At 41.8% G+C, this 23,709-nt stretch overlaps 1 protein-coding gene across 1 annotated transcript in view; it reads right to left on the reverse strand.

Annotated features, from left to right (window-relative positions):
* Positions 1–931: 931 nt before the first annotated feature.
* Positions 932–23,709, reverse strand: part of LOC133992975 (anosmin-1) — a 39,226-nt gene continuing 16,448 nt past the window's right edge. The window contains exons 3-14 of the mRNA XM_062431784.1: positions 20,197–20,259; positions 19,632–19,854; positions 15,726–15,910; positions 15,239–15,368; positions 12,801–13,006; positions 11,033–11,177; positions 9,735–9,872; positions 7,124–7,212; positions 5,813–5,984; positions 3,170–3,390; positions 2,404–2,545; positions 932–1,479 (exon numbers count right to left, since the gene is read on the reverse strand). Coding sequence (XP_062287768.1) covers positions 1,421–1,479; positions 2,404–2,545; positions 3,170–3,390; positions 5,813–5,984; positions 7,124–7,212; positions 9,735–9,872; positions 11,033–11,177; positions 12,801–13,006; positions 15,239–15,368; positions 15,726–15,910; positions 19,632–19,854; positions 20,197–20,259 — 1,773 coding nt within the window. The 3' untranslated portion in view covers positions 932–1,420. The remainder of the gene's footprint in view (positions 1,480–2,403; positions 2,546–3,169; positions 3,391–5,812; positions 5,985–7,123; positions 7,213–9,734; positions 9,873–11,032; positions 11,178–12,800; positions 13,007–15,238; positions 15,369–15,725; positions 15,911–19,631; positions 19,855–20,196; positions 20,260–23,709) is intronic.

Here is a 23,709-nt window from a genome sequence, read left to right on the forward strand (position 1 = left end):
GGGTGCCCGACCTCTGCAATGGTAATTCACTCGGGACTGCTGAGCTAGATGACCTGTTTATTTGGACTCGCAGAGCGCATGTCTCAGGATCCTGGACCGATCAGTGAATATGCTGTACACAGTCTGCCATGTTGGGTTTTACAGCCAAAATAAGCAAAAGTAACTGCCAAATAGTTCAGCACTGGGAGGAGAAACATGTCTATTTACTGCTCACAGCAGCTTCAATTAAACAAACAGCAAAGGGAACTGGTTAAGGATTATTTTATTACTTAGCAGTTTGTACAGTTTCTACCATGGAAAAATAACATGTAACATAAGACTGTATTTACAATTCCATTTTTACAAAACGACTTTACAAGATTTTTTTTTGTGGCTTCAAAAAATTTGAGACTAAAACACAGAAAAACATACACATCCACACACATCCAAACCAAACTTTGTAATACACACATAAATAAATATAGACATTCACTGACTGTTCCACGACAAATATTTCTACAGCCAAGAACATGTACAATTCATCATTTCCACACGTTATAATTTCATTAATACACATTACATATTACTCCCAATATAATTCTTTGTTAATCTGTTAATGAAATATTGCTATCATATTGAAAAGAGGTAACACAGACATCATTTCATGCCAACAGAATGCTAACGGTTGTCATGCAAAACCAATACAAGCTTTCAATTTGAAGCAAGTAATTGTAATTCATTTACAGCTCAAAAATCAAATGTACTACATGCAACATACTATGTGAAATATTCTGAGTTAGACAACAATGACTTAAGTTACATTATCCATCAGTACTGACTGTATGCCTAAGCGCCTCTTTAATGGGTAACACAAAATAAATAGATCAATTTCTACTTTTCCTCATGAATAAACAATTGTTTTACAGTTTTATGCTGTTTCCCATCATCCGTGTTCAACCATCTTCAATTAAGTTGCATGTTTTTCTTTAAATGAACTGTGTCACATTAATCAGTTCAACTTGTGTTGCATGTTCTGTTTAATCAAATCAAGTTGAAATTGTTAATACCGTTTCGCTGCTTAAAACGATTGCTGAATCACAACAACTTTTGGGGTTCTTGAATCACACTTTTGCCTGGACTTTTCAAACTTCCTGATGAGTTGTGGAGCTGTTTACTAACATATGCAGAATATGGGACCTTGCAGTAAAAATTCAACTGTACAGACCAACCCGTCCGGTGACATATCAGTCAGAGGGGTTAAGAAGGAATAGCTGATGTATAGTGGAGCCTGGAGGAAGAGGACCCATATTTCACGCGCAGGGGGTTCAGTTCGTGGTCTGGTGTGCTGTGTTTCTGTTTGGTTCCACACATTCCTTCTCTGACAGACAGGAGCAGAGAGCCACTGGTACTTCTCCCTATTGGGTTTGCCTCCACTTGCAGCTCAGTGTCTCTCTACTGACGGCTTCTGGTGATGAGAGTGGTGCTGCCGGAGTCTGGGCCCTAGAAAACACACATGATCAGTGATCCATTGTATGTCGACTCAGAAACTCCTTGCAATAACTGACTACATTTTTCCACCCAGTATAAATGTGCTAAGCATCCTATTTTAAGTGGGACTTTTCCAGGAAAATGCCTCCAATAAAGTAATGTGGCAGAAGCAAAGCGTATCTTCTTAAAGCTGCTATGCTTTTGCAATCCTATTATTCAACCAGATTCAATAACAGATTTTTTTGGGCACTCGAGGGAAGTGGAAACGATTTGTAAACAACACTGACACATCATTGTGCTAAAAAAGTTTAAATATTGAGTTTAATTGTTCAGTTGCTGATTTACACATCCAGCAAACAGAGCAAAACTAGCATTCATTTAGTCATATTTTTGCCCACCTGATGAATTTAAATATGATATGAATTCTCATTTTACCTCTGTTTTGCTCTCTGCAAATTATGGAACTAAATATCTGACTCTGTACTTGCTAAATGCCCCACTGTGTTCACCAGCTTGTCATTTGATGGTGGGGAGGTGCGATTTTTAGATTGATTGATGAGGGTGCTGAGACTGAACCATAACAGTGAAGCTGTAGCAGGGAAACCAAAACAATGAGCTGAAAAATACTAACATTTTCCACAGAGCTTAGAGAGAGTTATAACTCGCTGTGGGTTCATCCCCATGATCCATTGTTAATATAAAAATAATGATTTCAGCTGCTTTAAGGATGAAGGGAAGATCTACAGTATGCTGTAAGGACAGAGGAGTGACACTCCTAACATAAACTTCCAGAGATAGTCCAAAAAAAATAAGACCTCATATTGCAGAGCATGATGTGGCACCAAATATGTCCACCAGATTTAAACTGAGCTAATTCATTTTCAGCTCATACATTTCTTGAGCAAGCTGACACAGAAACAACAGACAGTGACTTACGGTGTTGAATGACTGGTAATATGTTTGGGGTCTGGAAGGTCTTGACAGTGGCGGGACCTTCCCCTCCAGTTGTTATTACTTGTACCTCCAGTCTGTAGTAAGTGGATGGCCGCAGGTTGGACACTACGAGCAAATTATGATCCTGCCAAATGAGGAAAGAGAGATATGCATTGAGTGTAGCTGTCTTTGCACAAGCCACAGACAAAAACAAACACTTTGTTTTGATAAGGCTTGCTGTCTCTCTTCTTTGCAGCCAGCCTGATAGAGTGTGCGGTGGGTGGTTTTATTTATAGTCGAGCTCCAGAGGCTGGGAGGTGCAGATAGGCGGAACGTGTTGTTGATGGAGCAGATTATGTCAAAGAGCGGCTTTTTCAGAGCTCTCACCGAGGATGAAAGAGGAAGACGTGAAGGCAGATGAAAAGGTAGAGGAGGGGAACTTCAAGCAAGACGGAACCCTTCCTGAGATCTAGCCCCATGTCTGTCTACACACCAGCGCTTATCACAAGATTCATGCAAAGAGGCCATAACAGTGTTATCCTCAAATCACCCTCACCCCTGACAGATGCTGTGAAATGAAACGCTGAAGATAAAACTTATTTTCCCTACAGCACAGGAATATAGACTGACTGTATGTGACAGTGCAAAGCCCCCTGTGTCATATTGAAACAATCTGCAACATTTGAAACCAGCCAATCCTGTATGGCTATTTCAGGAGCTAAAACATTAAAACCACCAATTCCTGTTGTAATCCAAATAACAGACTTACTGGAGGCAGGATCTGGGACTGGGAGATGATGCTGTTGGGCAGGCTGTTTTGCCGGCTCTCTGTAGTGATCTCAGCCCAGGTGACTTGAAAGCCTGTGATTCGTTGATGGGGCGCCAACTTGGACACACGCCACAGGAAGCTGCCAGTGATGTTTCCCTCATTGATGGAAAAGGAAGCCGTAAGATTCTCTGGCTTGGCCAAAACTTTCGGAAGCCCGGTAGCTGTTAGGAAAAAGGTGGTCTCAGTCAGGGTGGTGATATTAAAGGAAAAGCTTGACATTTTAGGGGAAAAAACACTTATTTGCTTTTTTGGAGAGAGTTATATGAGAACATTGAAACGTCATGCCTGTATGGTAGCTATGTAGTTAAAGGCAGCAGCCTGGCTCTCACCAAATGTAACAAAATCCACCTACAAGCACTTACAAAGCTCACTAACCGTGGTGGAAATTTACTGAGATGCTGAAGTGTACTGAGAAGTCTAGTCTCTGGTAGGCCAGGGTCATTTATGATGCTCATAGAGCTCATCTCAGTGCAAATGAATTGAATTGAAAGACTGAATCATAACTATGTGTTTTTTGGTATACTTCATTGAACCCAGCTGAAATATAAGATATGTCCTTGCAGGGAATATTCTTGTATTAGTTGAAAGTCTGTGTAAAGTGGGAAGATTCTATGTGAACTTTAAGCATTCTGTGTGTTCAATTCCTGGGCCCAGAATAAATGCTCTATTGTAAGACAATGGAGACTTGATTAGAGAGTTTAATTTTTCATAAATCAAACCAGCGTCACAAACAGGGTTTCAATATGGCTGGAGGCCCAGCACCGGGTGAGTAAAAAGGATTTAATGTTTTCATTACCTTTTTAATACCCTATGCTCCATCTGACAAAACTGAGCAAAAGAAAATTTTGATTGATAGTCATCAACAGCGTGAATTAATTAGCGGTAAAGAGGATTGTAATAACACTGACTTTTAATAGGAGCTCTGGAAAAACCCAGATGCTACTGAGTAGTGCAGAGTTGGGTACAAAAAAAGACGAACAAGCTAATGGGTGAAAAGTTTGCAGTGAGGGATCCACAATTTACCACAGCTATTTAATTCACAATTTATTAACTCCAGTTGCATTGAAAGCAATGTGTTTGTTTTATGTTGTTTTGTGAAAATTGTTGCTGCTTTAATCTGGTACATTCACAGAAAGACACCACTAGCTTACTTGATCTCCTACATTAGTTAAAAGTTATTTTACCCATCCCAGATCTGTAAGACCACGGGGTCTGACATTTCTAAGATTCTGAGTCAAAATGAATTTAAAGGTCCAAAAATACAAAAACATCAACATCAAAGAGTTAGAGAGATACATAAGGAGAAAAAAAGAAGCTCATGAGAAATGCTCCACTTATTCTACCTGGCAGTACAGCTGCATCGATTGCAAAACAATTTGGAGATTATTTTGCCTTGTCTTTCTGTACTGAATTTAAAAAAAAACAACAACAAACCTAGATAAACTCTTACGCCATGAAATGGAAAACATAAGTGCTACAACTCTAACATTTTCTAAAAAATGCCTTGCAGATTAAGACAAAAGAAATCCAAAATAAGATCTAAACTACACAGGACTAAAAATGGATAGCCTTCATGTAATTCACTCCTGGTTCTTACTCTAGTAAACTGCCTACAACCTCACTTGGGAAATATCTATAAACTCATTGTTTTGGATTGGCAAAGAGACACATATTCACAGGCCAGACACACATTAACTTATTTGGAAAAACACACAGTCCTTAAGACCAAATAAAAAAACTAAACAAAAAACCTCCTCCTCAAACAAGGCTCATGTTACAAGAGTCTCTCACAGAGCGTATAAAGTCCTGTTTAACACTGCTATGCCTTCTTCTGACTGATTTCTTTGGAAAATCTCAGCACAGGGTAATTTGAATTGTTTTGGCTGCCAACACCATCAATGCAAAGTCAGTGATGCTGTGCTGATTATCAGTATGAATATGATTGCTTGTGACTGTGTGGCTTTGCTGAAAGCTCTGTCTTGGTTGTTTTTGGTAGTATTCTATTGTGTTAAAATATCTGTTGTTGTCCTATAGGTTGAATAGGTTGCCTTTTTATCTTCTCTGTGAGTCTGCAGGGTAATGTGAACATGATGTGCAGAAGTTCCCCCTGTAGGCAAGAGTTAATCCATCTGTTGCTTTAATAGTGCTGTGTTTGAAGTACCATTTGCAAGTACCTCAAGTAAGGCCCGTGTCTGGTACTGAAATTGTGAACCTGTATAAGCCACTGCATATGCGTCACCGTAGAGATTACAGCACATTCCAACATATTGCAGGTGTCCTAATTCCATCTTTTGACATCTTTATTTATCAAAAGGAGATCACTGCCTTGACACAAATACTAGAAAGCCACATTAACTAATGGCTCATTATTACCATACAGACACAAGAGAGAAATCAATCCTCTCATTTAACTCTCGGCAAGAAAGCCAATAAGTGTATTTCCAAAAATATTGAACTATACCATACTATAGACTTTTCCCCATCATTATATTTATAACATGCTGCTGTGTCTGCTTACGGTAATCACACTAATACAGATTGATTTTATAATGCCCTTTACGTGTCAAACAGCTGAATACTTGCCTCCCTCCCCTGGGCAGGGGATGTGTTTGTGAGTCTTGCTCCGGATGGTAGCACAGGATGGGGTGAGGAAGGTGGTGCTCTCGTCCTTGGAGCGTCTCTTGGACTTCAGCATGTGAACTGTGACTTTGTACTTGCAGGAGAACAGCAGGCCCGGGAGGTTGATGTAGTTCTCCTGAGCCAAGAAATACATTATTCAGCCCTGATGACTTTGACATGTCACCCAGGTCAGGTCCCATGTAGCTTCAGAGATAATTAAATACACAGAACCAGGGCAGATCACATTCCCACTCAGGCCTTTGGAACATGCCACACATCACAGGACCACTTTGAACACTCACATGGTAGGGTTTAGAAGGCAATTTCCCTTTTCAAACTGCAATGTTGTTGATTTTTATAGCTTCCAAATGTTGCATAAACACAAGAACTTAAATTAAAATTGAGCAACCAAAGTGGCTTCATGTGTAATTTGAAATGAGAATGGCCTGTAAATCCATGCTAATGAATTCTGTGCACCTAACACTCATGACAAACTTGAATCATCTATCTCAATGAAAAAAAACAAAATACACCTTTCCTATCTTTTTGAGGAAACAAAAAAAGGAAAATCCCGCTGACTAGTGAATTTAGATCTTACATTTGTAATAAAGAGACTCTACATTAATAGGCAATCCCTTGAGAAAGGGTGTGTGTATATTCCCTCTGATATGAAACAGCTTTGATTAAAAGTGAATGAGATGCTCTGCTCACATAAAAGCACAAGCCTGGAATCTTTCCCAGTGATCTACAGAAAATGGATGTATATTTCCTAGCAACCAGAGTCCTGGTCCCCAAAGAATGTGTTGATTGCCAGGCCTCTGCCATCCTGTATCAGCCTGAGCCCGAACAGTTAACACCCCCCGCCCCAAGACTCTCACAACCCCTACACAAACCCTGATGCACCCTAGAAGAAGCCCCACGCAGAAGCATGACTGAGGCCGTTGGAGGTGAATGATTCCCCATTCCGGGAAACATTGTTTAAGTAAATGCGTTTTGTTGGCCAACACACCACATGCCTGACCACACCACTGACTCATAATTTTCAAAACAACAGCCAGCGATTTGCCCAGTGCAAATCCAACACAACAGGGCCTCGGGTTCCCTTGCTGGAGTTGTTTTCTTTAGGAGGAGCTGTCCTCTCTAAGCATCAGACAAAAGGCTAGGCACGTGCTTTGCATAGCACAGAGCTGCTGATCAAGCCACAGCTCTGTGCTCTGCCCTCTATGACCGGCTCTTAGTTGGAAGATGTGAAACTGTTTTTTTTGTTTGACTAACCTGTGTGACAGATTTCTCTGGTCCTCGTGTCTCATTGTGGCTGCAGTACTCCGTCATCCACTGGACATGGTAACGACTCACTGCAGGGTCTGAAACATGGGACAGATAAGATGTCAGTTGCTGAAGTTAAGTAGCAAGTATAAATCCTGTATTCAGAATTTTAGTATAAGTATGGCATTGTTATCATGTACCTAGATGCATATTAAAGAAAGGCAATTGGTTTATTATTATTAATGTCAAAATGATTAGTCGATGAATCACTCAGTAGATGAAAGAGGACAGCAGAAAAGTTACAGCAATGATATGTAATTAATCTTTCAAGTCGTTCGTGAAACAAACATTAAAAACATGTGTTGGACCTTGCTTCTCAGCTTTTCTTATTATATTATAGAGTATTGTGTTTTTGGTCTGTTGGGCCGACAAAACAAGCTATTTGATTCTAGGAAAGGGTTGTGGTAATTTATCACTTTTTTTAAAACAGCTCAACCAAAAATAATTATATGACTGATGCACTGAAAAGAACCAATATAAATGTAGTAGCAGGTCAAGGTTAATCTGCAAAGTTAATATCATAAAAAATATAAAACTAATGTCCTTCTACTTCTAAATCTGACATGTAGTGGCATAGTAGAACAAAGTAGTCGCAACTCCCCCACCCCACCCAGAAAAAGGGGAACATAATGCACTAAAGTACAGTGCTTGAGTAAATCTTCTGTAACGTGCCACAAATTAAAACACACCCTATCTGAAATCATATCAATATTTCCATCATTGATGTTCATGATAACTTATCTGTCTCTGAAAATGTAAAACTTGAAAGCTTCCTTCTTTATCTTTGCATGATGCCTATTAGATATAATTTTCCTGTTTCCTAAACCTTTCCTTTTGTAAGATGAAGGCTTGATTCCCGACCAAAACATGGAAAACTTTTCTACTTCAACTTAAAAGATTTCTCATGCTCATGTTGGACACACTAGCTCTCTCAGCTGCAGCATCATTTGCTTCATTAATGTACAGTAGCTCCTCATGAGCTCGTCATCAGTGTTTATCTGCCCATCACCCCCATCTTATGTTACTAGATTCATTATTCATTCGACTGTGTCGCTTGGATATGTGAAATACTTCTACGATTAATAATTAAGTTATGCTATGTTCGCCCCTCGGCAGCGGCCTGGGTTGTAGTGGGGAGATAAAAGGGGTCCTTTGAAGGCTTAGACACAGATCTGGCACTTGGAGCCCTTGAGCTCTTTGGAAGCAGAAGAGAGGAATTACAGGGAACCGGGAAATCTGGGAAAAAATAAACAAGATATGCTTAGCCGGGGTCTAACCGAGAGGGGAAGTAGTATGTAAAACAAGAAATGGGACATGAAAATCAGGTAGAGAACAGAGCCTCAGTGGTGTTCGATAAATCAAGACTGGAAGCGAGCCTCAGAAGTGCCGATGCCTATTGTCTGGGTGCTGGGCAGACAGCGATATATTATCTGAGCTGGTGGACAGTAAGGTTCTCTTTCGTCTGCTGGAGACAACCCAGAGGCTGGGCTGCTTTGGATCACAGAGACAATGAGTGAGAGTTTAATCGTGGTTCAGTTAACCTGTCCCCTTCTCTCTGTCACACAAACCAGATGTCCAGAGACTCCAACTCTCCAGGCCATCTGTATGTCTGTATGTTTACAGTAGTGGAACACAGGTTGTCAGAGTCAAAGACAGGGTCATTCTTCAGACTAATGAGTGGCAGTGGCACATATACTGCAGACCAGGACCACAAACAAGAGACAGAAAAAGAAGCTGGACCAAGATTAACTCTGCTCTGCAACACTGTGATTCCCCAGCCATGCTTGATCCCCGTCAGCATCACTCAGCTCTCTGAGTCCAGGCCAACCTTGCTAACAGTTCTGGGCCAATGCCACCCCCCTCCTCACTCTCGCTCTCTGATTCAGCAGTTGGTGTCTCACTAGGCCTCTCCTTCAGCCAGGGTTTGCATTCTTGACTCTAAGATGTGGAGTTTGGCTTGGGCGATGACATATATTAGTAACATAACATAGACCAGTGAATGGGACTTGACAGGTTACCCTGAGAGCATTGCTTTCAAGGTTTCCATATTTCCACTCTGGTATTAACAGAAGGGTTGGGGAATGGATGCCGCTGGGACAGGCATTCCTATAGGCTTTAACCCCTTGCAGTGCTGCAACCCACGACCATTTCTCTTCTCTATGACATCAGGTCTTGTAAAACAAAATGGACCGCTGCAACACTAATGCGAGGGCGAGGATCTATTAAATACAGCTGTCAATAAACCCCATCGCACGGCTCCAGCTCTGTGTGTTTATTGTTCTATACTAAACAGTGGCTCCGCTCTACCAGTCCATGTGCAGGTTTACACCAATTTCTCCAGCATTCACATTACCCAGCACTCACAAAGACACATTGTTTCATTTATTTCATTTGCAGCATCTCATACCACATTTCTTAGAGGAATCTTTCATTGTTTGAGTAACTGAAAACCAGCCATAACCCTTTATCATGGTTTACATGAGTCATGGTGATTGATGGACATAATGGGGTGCTAATTGGATTCTAACAAAGCTATAAATCAATACAGTATCATGCATACCTCCCCGGTTCTTCCAGTAGACACGGACCTGTAGCTGGCCATCCTGGTAGAAGGGCGTGCCTACCTCAAGAGGGCCAGAAAGGCGTTTGGCCAAGGTTGAACCAAGAGGGGATATCTCTTCTTTCTTTGACTTGAGCACTAAATTCACAGGGAAGAGAAAGGAAAAACGTTTTCTGTTGTAGCTAAGACACAATACTGGCAAACTCTTCAACATGGTAACAGAAAACACACAATTATTTCTTTTTAAGATCACAGCAGTTACAACATGTCCTTTATGCATATATGTGGTGTAACTCGATGGGTACACGCTAACACTGCCAAGGTTAGAGGTTCAATTCCCTGTAGAGCCACACATGCTTAAAATATACACATTCATAGCACTGAGGCTTGGTCTGTGCTTCCTAAACATGCTACAGCTCCAAATAAATGCAGATGTGCTGTCAGCGTACCTTGGCCACCCCTGCTTTTTGTATTTCTCATGATGATTGTTTGCCTGAAGACTCTTAGTAATTTACGAAAACATAGACAAAGAAAATTGGATTTTGTTAGTCCCATATGGATGTGCAATCAAAAAAACTGCAGCTCCATCCAGGTTTTTTTACATTTCTATTTCAGGTAGTTGCATGACTTAATGTTAATAGCAACTGCCAAGCTAGTTGATTTTTGGTTGACTTCGGCTCTGTGATGCTGTACTTAGGCACAGCACTACTTTGAAGTTAATGCTAACACCGGCATGCTACCATGCTCACAATACAAATGTACTGATGTTCAGCAAGTATAATGTTTATCATATTAATCACCTTGGTTTAGAATGTTAGCATGATAACATTTGCTAACTGACATAAACATAAATGTGCAACAAAGGATACAGTGATGACATTAGTTTTGCAAGTATTTGCCCTGAAGCAAAGTATTGCATAACTTAACATTTGGCCTGATGATGGCGCTAGATGAAAACTAGAGTGATTACAATTCAGCCTGAGTGGGAGGCATGACTGTCTGTACCAAAAATCTACCCCATAATTGGTGAGAAATTTCCTCTAAAATGTCATGGTGGTACTAGATGAAAACTCAGTGGATTATTAGGATTCATCATCTGGGTACCATTAATGTCTGTACACAATGCCAACCCAGGCAGTATTTATTATACATTTTAGTCTGGACCAAAGTGGTAGACCAACCGACAAGCAGACTGACATTGCCATTCCTAGTGCCATACCGCTAGCATGGCTTAACTAACATTACATGTTTGACAGCTGAATGAACAAGTGTATATTATCCAAAGCGCTCATGCTTACCTGATTCGTTACTCTGGGTGGTACTGAAGTGGAGCGAGGCCTTGGAACTCTTCAGTCGCACTTGTCCCCAGTATGTGACAGCCTGCAGCTCAACAGTGTAACTGCTATTTGCCTGCAGTCCCTCCAGATCCACCCAGCTCTGAGCCTGTGACAACAAAAAAATCCTGGATGTTGGCATTTCCATGTTACAATACTATCACTTGAGCCTCCATTCGAAGCCCTGTCACTGTCCTCGTCACAGTTCCAACTTAGCTTAGCCCCAGCCAAACCCGGCCTGTGGGAAAGCCCTGCTTATTAAGAACACATGTGGAGCTGAGGAAGGTATCGTGTCAAAGAGATAGCCTTCAGGGCCTTATGAGGGAGCCATGTTATCAGAGCCTCCCAGGGCTTCCTCACTGTGTTTGACTGCCAGCATTCCACCATCAGCGTGAGCTTGATGAGTTCTTGTTATTGACTGTGTGTGTTTTGACATTCTTCTACCAGCAGGGTGCTTTCAAAGCCCCGAGGTGCCAAAGTGGAAACCAGTGGTACATGTGTCAATAGGTGTCTAGTGTCTCCCACCTCTATCTCCTCTGTGCCACATCTGCTATGCATTTCAAAAACTAATTCATAAGAAGACTCTATAGAGGTGCGTGTGGACTGTCTAGACAATCTGTCTATCTGCTCGGGTCTTTAATGAAATGTGCCTCACAGATACTGATCCACAGGGATGTAGCTATGATGATGGTTCTGATTGGACTAAATGCCATGCATACAAGGAAAGCCTGTGATTTATGGAGAAAGAAAATGATCTAGTCATATGATTTATCTATAAGGTCAAATGAATTAAAATATGTTTATCGGCCTGCTGCCAGAATCACATTTCATTCTTAAGGTCTTTGACAGTATATTTGCAAATATGAATATATATTGTTAATATAGAAGAAGAAAAAAAAGCTTATATTTTTTAGTTATACTATTCTAAAAAATATCTTTTCTACACGACCATATGGAGGTTTTATTTGTGTGAAATCCCCCAAATTCTTCTTTCTGACTGGAGCAAACAGTTGACAATGTTAAAGTCTGCAAACTGCTCCACGCTATCTTCCTTTAAACTCATTTCTGTCATAAACAATACATGTTTCTTAGATGTTTTAGTTGTTTTGCCCTGTTTTACTGACGCAACTTAGTAGTTTGAATATATGTATGAATGTAAAAGAAAGGATAGGACTCTGTGAGTATTGTTATGTAACCACTTCACTTTGAAGATACTGAGATCTATGTTAAAAATACAACAAATAAATATATAAATGCACTTTACCACTTTAGAAATAGCTGCATTACACAATCAAACACTGTGAGTAGGATAGAAAACAAAAGCTCCAAAATACCAACTGCCAAAAATTTGAACAATATAAATTGAAACCTTATGAAACATGTTTCCTTGAAATCATGACTTATCACGATAACAAGACTATCTATCACAATCAATGTGTTTTCTTTCAAAGCTTCAATGTACGTTCACAGGGGTTCTTCCATCAGTATAAGGAATTAGAACAATGAAGAACACATTGTATCAATAGTCTTGAAAGTATGTATAAATAAATGCAACTCCCATTCCATGTTTATCCTTTCTTCCACTGAAGGCTTGCATGCGTATTTACACTGATGTGTTGAGGCCAGAGAAGAAGACGCTGAGATAATCTTGGACGGGACCCCAAAGAGAGACAGAGAGGGAGATGAAAACACAGAGAGGGAACACATCTCTAACACAGGGTGAGAAGATTACCCCATTGGTGGTCTTTCTCCTTTTCTTCTTGGATGGCACCATTGATTTGGTGGGCACAGTCCAGCTCCAGAACACTTTGTAGTGATGTACAGGGATATCAGGCTCCTCTGGCAGGGTCCAGTTGAGACGAGCTGTCAGCATGCCTTCATCACCCAGCGTGATGTTGGTGACACACAGATTGGTTGGGCTGGGAGGGGCAGATGGATCTGAAGACAAAACAACAATAAGAAACAACACTGTTAGTGGTAATAGATATGTATATCTGTAGATGTTTTGGGAGGGAGACAAAGTGGGCCTCTGGTTATTGTATGTGACACATTTCAGGCCAAGGCAGCCCTTTTTTTGTAAATATAATTCCAGGTTGAATGTATTACAGGCCAAGACGCCTTTCACCACTTCAGGGTTTGCGTTGCAGTTGAGGTGGGGGACCAGTATGACACTGTGTAAAGTAATTAGTCCTTCATTGACAATCTGCCATGAGATGTTATGACAGGTGTCATGTCACATCTATGACAGTGTTCGACAGGACCGAAAGCGCAGGTCAGGGGTTAACAAACACATGCTGCTCACTTTGGCTCAACATTCCGGGTCTCTAACTTATGTGTGTGTGGTTCTGAACCGATCCGTGTGCAGGCTGCTGCCGGATTCTGATGTCAGCTTGGGGCAGGAGGAGAGGCAGGGCCACATGCCAGACGCCAGACCAGAGGGAATAGCCTTGTAATGAGAAAATGATTCATGCCACAGCCCAGTTGGCTCCTCTCCCCTGCCCTCTCCCACCTGAAACACATTTAAACCAGTGCAAAAACACAATTGGACACATTGGTTCTCTGTACCAGCTGATGTTGGCTCTGCAAGATAAATAAGCAGTCAGTTCTTACAAATTGCCCTAACAAAGTGTAGTAGAGCAAAATTGCAATCAGATGATATACCCGTACTATATAAATAACAATGGCATGACAAAATGTCCAGGAGCTCATCAAAACCGTGACAGCTCCCATCAATTTATCAGCGTTCTGGCACTGATTGGCCTGATTGGGGATCGGTTTCCATCCCCGCAGCAGAATCCTTTTCCCACCTGGTGTCTGGCTCTGTCAGACAGCCATCCACAATGCTCTGGGGACCAAATGTATGACAAAAGTTTGACAGGACAGGTCAACATACACACACCACTAAACACACTAATACTTTTTGTCTTTGGCACTGACTTTCAGTATTTGGCAGAACATGGTGTGTACATATAATCTCTGCCAGAGTTCAACTGGTAAACACTTTTTTCTATCTATGTGAATAAAAAGCACAAGTTTAGTGACATGTGTTGACGTGCACTGTGCATTAAATAGACGGTCCAAACACTGCAGACACTATTCTATATGACACACATTTACACACACTGTACTTCCCGAGCCAGTTCATCAGAACATGAAATGGAGGGCACATGGCTCTGCCTCTACATGTCAAACAAACACACTGTATCTCATCTGGATCAGATGCAATCAAGACACAATATTATTTTCGCAACTTGTACTCCCTGGGAACCACACAACAACTGGCCGGTAACTTTAACAAATGCCATCTGTAAAACAATGTGGCGATATTTAGTGTCATTCAGCACTGTAAACACAAGGAAGGGGAGTCAAGCTGTAATGCAGAATGCCATCGGAGCTTGTTCACTTATCTGTGGCAAAGATCTGAAGTGCGCCTATGTTACGTCACTCTCTCTGGAGGCAAGACAACACTTGCATTCATTTGAAACCTACGTATCCTGACTAATTCAGACATATTACATTTTATGTGGCTGTAAAGAGGGGGAAACCCCTCCTTTGAAGACAGAAATGAGTATCTGGTTGCAACACAGAAAAGAAGTGCTATGTGCAGTCAGTCCTTCCTCATTACTTGTATTCTACTCTACTCTCTCTGAATTATGCTTTCCTTTAATCTGGCTGGTTATATGTGTGGAAACTTTGGAGGGAAATATTTATTTACAGTTCAGGTTATCAAAAATGATAAATGTATGTTTGGCTTTACTGAATATGATTATATTCAGTATTTAAAACATAAAACAAAAACGGGCAGTTTTCTGATGGCATATGGAGCCAAGAGGTTAAAGATAAAAAAATGACATCAGTTCTTACTAAAACCTTTAGCCCACTGATTTATAGGTGCAGTGCAGGTGAATAAAGCCATCAAAACATACATTTTCTTGTCAGTGATAAAGTAAACTTGACTGACATGCAAATAAGATATACACCACACACTGATTGTTTGCATGGCCAGATAAAAAGTCAAATCAGCTTTCAAAACTGTTTCCCAAAGGCTCCACCTGTTCCAAGGTCTTAACCATAACAAATGGAGGGCAGTGGGTGTCAAACAGGAACTTCCACACAAAGCAAGGCCACACACACACACACACACACACATATGTACATACACACACAGACCTCTGGAGGAGCGGAAGTGTTTGCTGGGCGCAGTGAAGCCGCGGGTCCCGTGGACGTTGACTGCAGCAACTCTGAACTGGTACCATCTGCTGGCTCTGATGTCAGCCAGTTGGACATGCTCCTCTGCAGTCTGAGGGACAGATGGGGAGAGAGCAAACCGCAGGGGTCAGGGTTCATGCAGGGTCACAGCCCCATGTGAGTTTGCTGCCACATCAGTCATCTGTGTGTTTCTCTTTACCAAACTTTAAAAGACACAGTGACTGTGAGGAATGTGCAACCGTGTGCAACTGTCTGTCAGCGCAATGCAGCACTTTCACAGCTGCAGCATGTGGCACGCTGGGACATGTGAGGCTGAAGTTTCATTTTGATACAAATCCCAAAAAAGTGTGATCAAAAGAATGACTCACGCAACAAAAACTGGCAGACAAAATATTTTATCTTCCTCATATGCCTCAGTATTTTGCACGTATGGTATGTGGAGTCCTACCTGTGCCACAGTCTGCCACTCTGTGGCATCGTCCTCGCTGGGATGGATGCCATAGTTCCAGCGGCGCTGCACTACATAGAGGACGGGCTCCACAGAGATGTTGAACTTGGAGGACCAGCGGATCTCCAGCTGACCTGACGGCTGCTCCAAAAACACAAGCTCTTTCCTAGGCTTCAGAGGGACTCCTAAAAGTGCAAAATGATATTGTGACAAGAGTTAATATCACCACTGTGTGGAACATTATAGGTGAACTTCAACATGAAAATGGTTGTTTTCCTCTCTTGCGTGAAAGTCACTTGGAAAGATAAATGACACCATCAGAGTTGGACAGATACAGATTTGAGAATGAGACATGACCTCACCGCAATAGATTTAATGCATGCTGTGGGTCAACAGCATCATCTTTCTACTGTGACAGATTGTGATATTTCCTGGCCAGGAAGATGTGTTTTAGTAGCTGCGCTTCTTAGTAATGATTCACATAGTTAGCATCTAGGTATGTGAGATGGCGCAGATACAGTAACATCCTTCTCACTCTTTTGTGCAGACACAAAATACACCAGTGCAAAACATATACACATATACAATGAGTTAATTTGCATCATCACACTTCACATTCAGCCTTTATGATATAGTCGATGTGGCCATCTGCAATAAATTAGAAATGTATTAAGTGCTGGACGGGGCCAAATGCTCAGCCAAGTCAGACTGAGTCTCCCAACTGAATTTATTGCAGTTGAGACGTAGTGAGTTGTTGATTGAGCGTCGGGCACAGTGATAATGAGATGGAGATTGGAAAAGCAAGTTTGGAAGTACAGGAGAAGGCTGAATACATCCTCCACTTCTCAATAAATCACAGAGCACTTTCAGACCATTATGTTAGGCCTCTGTCTATGCTGAGCTGTCCAGCACTACTCTGCATTTATAAACAGCATCAACACACGCTCAAGGCAACGGTGAGGGTTGTCGGTAAACAACATAATCAAGACTGTGTTTTGAATGCAGAGTATTTGATCTACTTATATTTCCATTCAGTGTTCATACAGGGCATATAAAAGTGATTGATTGAGGCATACAAAATCCTGGAAGATGGAGGAGGGTCCTTGAGCCACATGCATATGGAGGCAGTGCTTTGTTTTGTCGCGCTGATAACAGCTTTCTTCATACTAACAGCTGGGGGTCATTGTGCTGTGGTTTCACAGCTCCACAGTGTGTGCGTCTGCGTGCGCGCGAACAAACGTGTCACATTTCCTGCGCAATAATGAATGCCAAAGTAACCACAGCATTCCTCTGCTCCCTCTTCCTTAGCTCATCTTCCCACAAAGTCACACAAGAATCCTGCGAAGCATAAACCACACATGCACAAAAATACAAACACACACACACACACACAATCTCTCTCTCTCTTCCGCAATACGTGGGAGGGCAGCAAATACACTTTCTCAGTTTGCTCTTTCCAAAGATAACTTTTGGGTCAGGTTTGGTCCAAGAATCATACAGTGTTCATTTTTCAACGGCCGCACGCTTACTCCATGCTCTCCAAACCATGATGTAACTACTGCTGAGGCACGATCAGGAGTATAACGGCCATTCATGTCTTAATCATGCCAACAATTACACTCCAAGAATATAATTTTCAGTACTCACGCACATACTGTCATAATAACTGCTCATAATCACAGGGGTTGCTGCTTGTAGCACAAAGGATTTCCCGTAAACTGAAAATAACTGATGGACTGACTTCCTCTGACACCGTGAATATAACTCGCTAAATTTAATTTCATTCTACCACCTACATTTTTCACATAGTTATTTTTCCAACGATCTCTTTTCCTGTCTCTCATAGTATAGTGAAGAACTCTGCGCTTCTTTTGATCAGAAAAAAAGCCGTAACAAGTTGGGTTGCATCATATGTGGTGCTATTTATTCCAAGGAACTGAGAACTAGAGAGGAGAGTATACAAATGAAACAAATCTTTACAAACCACATATTTCCATACATGCACAGCATATTTAATAAGACACACTTCCACTAACATATTTTGAGACTACATTAGAGAGGAGTGGATGATGTGCAATGGCATTGGGCTCTTTTGATGTAAAAAAGAAAAAAAGAACCTTTGTTATTCATCAAAAGCCCAGTGGGGGTTCAGGGTCTCTGTTCTTAAGACAGGGATCCTGAACACTAAAGTTTTTCTGTCAGGCACATACACACCGGCTGGGGACCTGGACACACACACAAACACACATCTGAGAGTGATCTCAGTAGGGGAAACGCTCCATTTCGCTCCGCTTGTGTTTGCTAATGGCTTCCAGCATCATGGATCATCATGGCAAAGACTACACACACACGCTTGCGCACACATAGAAACAACTCCTCAAACCATGAGCAACTAATTAGACCTTTAACACTGAGGACCAGGACAGGAATTCCATCCGAACTTTCACCAAAATCCTCAGTGTAATTCTGTATAAATGTAGTGCTGACTGCTGCCCGTCATGAGCTCAGTGTTTGGACTAAATCAGCGGGTTAGGCGGCCTGATTTGGAGGTCTCACAGCGCTGTGAATGGTTTTCATTGACTGGGTGGCTGTATTGAAATTGTCAAGGTTACGCCTCTTTTCATCTTTCCAGATTAACGTGCCGTTCACCTTTTGAGCATGACATCTACCATGAAGTCCCTCAGGATTTTTTCCAAATCAAATATAAACACTAGCATGTTCTTCTGTGTGCACAAGCTCAAACTCAAAATACAATGCACTTGCCCTAGTAAAGTACACAAACATGCACTTACTGCAGCGTGATTCAAAGCATACACACAGTTTACCCACAGCTGCAGTTCAAAGCTTGATTTAGACTCATCTTCCACTGCTCTCACTTCAACATCTCAACTTTGTTATGGCCTCGGGCTGCCAACAATTGTGCACTGATGGTGTATATAATGTAGTTCCAGCTCCATCTCCAAATTCAGAGGCTCTTGGTTCTCTCACATAACGATTCTGCAACCTCTAAACATCAAGCCGCCTTGGGCAGCGCTATTAAACAGTTTTACTGGAGCAAAGATTCCTGGGTACAAACCCTCAAGCTTATCCAACATAATTCGAAACTGGCGATATATTCCAATTTACAAGAGAAACAGCATGAGGGATGAAAGGGTGAAGAACAACAAAAGCAGATAAATAAAGAAATAAAGATTTATGATTCTAAGCAAGTTGTCAGAGATGATCTGCAGTTGTTAAAGCTTGAGAGAGAGGGATTAATTGGTTCAACACTATATATATATATATAAACTGCAATAGCTAATCACATTAAAAACATGACGTTTGCATTGGACCTTTTTCAGATATGAAATGTCATTTCTTGAATAGGATGAATAGAGAGTCAGTATACATGATTCAGCTGATGAACCAGAACATGGACAACTAAGCAGCTTTATCAGTGCAGTTTTAATTTTTTGATGCAGTGTGTTTGTCTGTCCTCGTGTCGTGGTTTGTTCCAGAACAGCTTTCTTTAATTTATCAAGAAGGTGGGAGGATTCTACATATCAATGCATTTTCATGTAAGGTAGTCCCTCTCTCTCATTTTTTTATCAGTGTCAAAAATGTTCAAAGTTTTAAAGATACAAAATAAGTTAGGGAGAATTTTGGGGAGATGTGTAAAATTTATTCAGGAGACATCAAGAATATTATGATTTGATCAAATGGTGCAACATAAACACTTAATTAAGAAAATTAAGAAATCACTAGCTTCTCTATTGTTACATATTTATGAAGTTGACAACATGTATTATTATTTAATACTATATTTATACTTATTCAAAATATCTTGCAATAGTAATATAGAAAAGTGTGGCAGAATCATTTCTTTGCAATTTAATGTAATGCAAGACCATCAGCTTGTTGCATTACCTTTGTAAAGGTTCTTGGGCAGCTGACAGGTGTGGCCGCAGCCATTGGGGCAGCACTTTTTGACGGTTGAACACTCTCCATCCTCCTCGCAGCTCTCCACGCATGCTGCTGCAAAGCCGCTGGCCTTCTCCGGGGCAGGACAGTCGCCCTGCTTCACTCCCTCTACCGACTTCAGGAACTCACAGCTCGTAAGACACTCATAGTGCTTCTTGGGAAAGAGGGGCTATGGGGTGAAGGGGAGGATGAGAAGAAAGAGGAGGAGGATAAGGAGAGGAAAAATATATGCAACATTACTTTTCATGTCCAACCTGCCTGGCTTCATACAGGCAGCCCTGTGAGCTAACAGGGATTGTCCTGTTTACATTTAAGCTCATGACTCACGGCAGTGGTAAGTACATTAAACAGCTTTGATTCAACCTCACAGAGTGTCGTTACTGTCCGTCCAGAAAGTGTTACTTCACACACCTCTCAAATTTTCCTCTTGTTGAAATTTCCCATTAAGTCGCTATGCAAAGCTCAAATACTCGGGTCTGAGGCAACCACGGTGTTTGTGGTGGTGACATACCTCGCATAAATCCTGGCACTGGTTTTCCTTCAGGTCCCAGGATTCCTTGCAGGGCTCCAGGCACTGTGAAAAGGAGAAGGGTGTCAGTTCTTCAAAGAGTCAGCCACATCAAAGGGCCACCGCTGTGGGGAAGGTGCTTTTCTGTGCTCGTGCGCTGGCTTCCTGACAGGTACCTCACTCAGCCACTTCCCCTGCATGTTCACAGTAACCAGTCACACCTTTTTTTGTTACAGATGCAAAAAATACCTTGGCAAAGAAGGGTTTATCCATAATGAGTAGACAGGCACGCCCTGCCTCTAACAAAACTACTGATTCTTGGATTTAGCCTGATGTGGCCCCTGACAGATTTCCCTCTTCACGCCTTAACACTACTAGCCTCCCGAACCGTCTATGCCTCATTCCCTCCCTGCAACTTTTCCCGCGCCTTGTGTTCATGTCTGGGCCTGATGCTGTTTGGCATCGGCACCAAACTCCCTTCTCTTCACCACACTGAACAGAGAGTGCTTAATAAATGATACACTTGGTTTAATGTTCTTGGGATTCCCTTTTTTAACACGTGGAACAAATTTACTGAATGTTTGGCACAGGCACAGGATAAAAGCAAAACCTCAGCATGAGTGCAGCTCAAAGTCATTTTGCCAAACATAATGGGATGATAAAATTTTAAATGAAAGTTTACCAATCTAGTCAAAGGGCTTTAAATACAACAGCTCACCCCGAACGAATCAAATTCAATAATAGCAAATGTAATATAACACAAAAGCCCATGCACGTCTAACAGAATCAGGCAGATGCTGCCGCAGGATAGGGCAGGCGTTCAGATGGAAGAAGCAGTTGTGGGTGGGGTGAAGGGGAGGAGGGGAGGGGTCTCATGTGCTCCTGCTGCTGGCCACAGAGAGCTGGTGTGAAAGAGAAGAGCAAGCTCAGTCAAACACTCAAAAACCTCTGCCAGGCTGCTTCTGTGTAGCACTGGGAGAAGCCCAAACCACACCAAGCGGAGACCTGCCAGAGTCACTCATTCAACTCCATTTAATTTAGGCTCCTGCACCAACTACAGCATTAAGACAAGGCATAGCAGTACATTTTCAACACATTCTCCTACATGCTTCATCTGGGACAGTCCAATAAGTTGGACAGCAGGAGGGTGCGATATGATAGGGAGAGTAGCAGTAGTGATTCTGAGGTGAACTTTTAACCAAAAAAAGACAATAAATCTCCTTTAAAAAAACTATCAGAGGAATATGTGGTGTTATGTAAGGTACAGTGCAGAAGACTGGTTAAATGAGGGCATCTACTGTAGGGAGTGCATTAAACACAATGTTGATGTAACAAATTTCGAGTCTCAGTCAGGGGGCCAGAGCTGTATTTATGAGTCTTTAATTTGCTCATTAGCTAGCTCTGTCGTTATTATGCCATTGCCAGTGAAAAGTTTATTTGCTTTTTATGGAGTGCGGTGGACGGGCACATGATGAAACATAAACCTTGCTTCTGGAGGAACATGCTGCAATCAGGGCCGCGCACACGCCTGCCAGCACTCAATTACACTCAGCTTCTCTGTCAGCTCTCCGCTTTGCTCAGTCTCGTCTCGGGCGCCCGACAAAAACTGTGTGGACAGTGTGTTGAGTGTTTAACTGCCAGTTCTTCAAGACAAAGAGGGTGGAGGAGGTATTTTCTTAATTACTTCAGAGGAATATAGATATCAATCTGGTGATGATATAAAATAAGTGTCAGAGGCAGAATTGGACGCCTTAGAGGGAGAGCGCATAGTTATGACTGCTGAGAGCTCCAAAAGAAACTGCTGTGGTTTCTGCAGAGCTGATCAGGTGAAACCGCTGGAACACCTCTGAGTTTTAAGAAGACATATAAGCACAGCTGCCACTTTTAAAATCTTTCCTCACGGTCCAGAGAATCTGCAGTTTTATCATTGTCTGCTATTAATAATAAGGTGACCTTCTATCATTAATCCTGTTCTCAATTGTGTCCTCTGAGAGCTGTGCCTGTGGCGCAGACGGGCAGCAGCAGCAACCTCAGCATCCCAGCCTTACACAAGCGCTGCGCCGGAACAATGAGGTGTTGAAGCAATAACTTGAGCCGCAACAGCGTCTGAAGGACATTCTGCCAGTAGACGCACATGTTAAAGCCCCCAAATCCCTTCTACAAATCACTGAACATACACTCATAAGCCAAGGGATCAAGCTCATTTTACTCATTGAAAGATCCTATGTGCACGGACTGAATGCATTCCATTGGCTTTTCTTGAGGACAAATCTTTTTCTGGTTCACCACAACTCACAAGTGTACAAGTGAAAATAGACTCATCGTTACATCGAGATGCTCGGGGTTGCGTGCCAAGCAGTGTGAATTAATACACCACATTGCGACACAGATCAGAATGCTGGCTGTGTGTTCAGTGACGTCTCGCCCTCCCATTACTAGCAATACAAGTTTTTTCTTTTCTTTTTCTAACCCTTCAGGGCAAAATTCATCAAACCAAAAAATCTGGATTCTTACAGGAACTAGTGTTTAAAAAGAAATTATCAGGAGAGGTGCGTAATGAGCGAATATTTCGTAAACAGTGCTCTTAAAAAAAAAAAAGATAAACATTTGTGCCGAGGCAGCGAGAGCTCCTTGCAGGTGTGCTGAAAACTGACGATCTGTCAGCGTTTCTCCTCAACCACACCCACAACCTGACATTTAAGTAGGGAAGAAGAGGATCGACGACAGATGTCTTGCCAAAGCAAATACGACAGCTGTATATAATTACAAAGGTACTCTCATCAATCAAGTGCCTGATTCCTATTTACACAGTTTGGAGCTCAATCTTACCCATATCGACGCCACCAAATACATGTTTGGGAAAGTGCAGAAGCAGATTTCCTATAAGAATTGGACCCCATCACATGCAGACAAACACCCTCGTCCTCAGGAAGCATGTGCTCCTGCTATTTTTTTTGTTGAATTTTTAAAATTCAGTTACATTTGGCCTTTAGCAAGCAATTATCACAACAAACCAAAAAGTGCTAAACCACATCCAAACCATAAGTAAAACATGTATAAACTGTTTTACTAAAGGGAGTGCGTTAAGATTTTACATTTTGACATCCCGATAGCAATGATAGTGTTTGACTTCTGAGATCTAATCTGGGCAAACACACCACAGAAATGGAGTGGAGAACATAATTGAGCTGGACATAGTGTATCTGCTGGGTGTGGGTGCCAATGTCTGGGTCTCCCTCAAGCAAATCTCTCAGGCTGGCAACACAGCTACCATCTGTTTGGATTGCCTCAGGAATGCATGTAATGATCCTCCGTGATGTTAACATATTTCTGGACAAATTTCACCTAAAAAGACACAAATGGTTTCGGTCTCGGAGTTGTAAACAAGAGCATGGGGTTGTTTCTATGGACTTGAGCTGTAACAAAAGCGTTTCCCCCTTTGTGCTCTTATCTTCCTACCCACTAGTGACACATTCTGCATGGTTAAGTAGGAACATCCATAGCGCTCTTTCACTC

The sequence above is a fragment of the Scomber scombrus genome, chromosome 13, assembly GCF_963691925.1.
Source record: "Scomber scombrus chromosome 13, fScoSco1.1, whole genome shotgun sequence".
Lineage (NCBI taxonomy): Eukaryota > Metazoa > Chordata > Actinopteri > Scombriformes > Scombridae > Scomber > Scomber scombrus.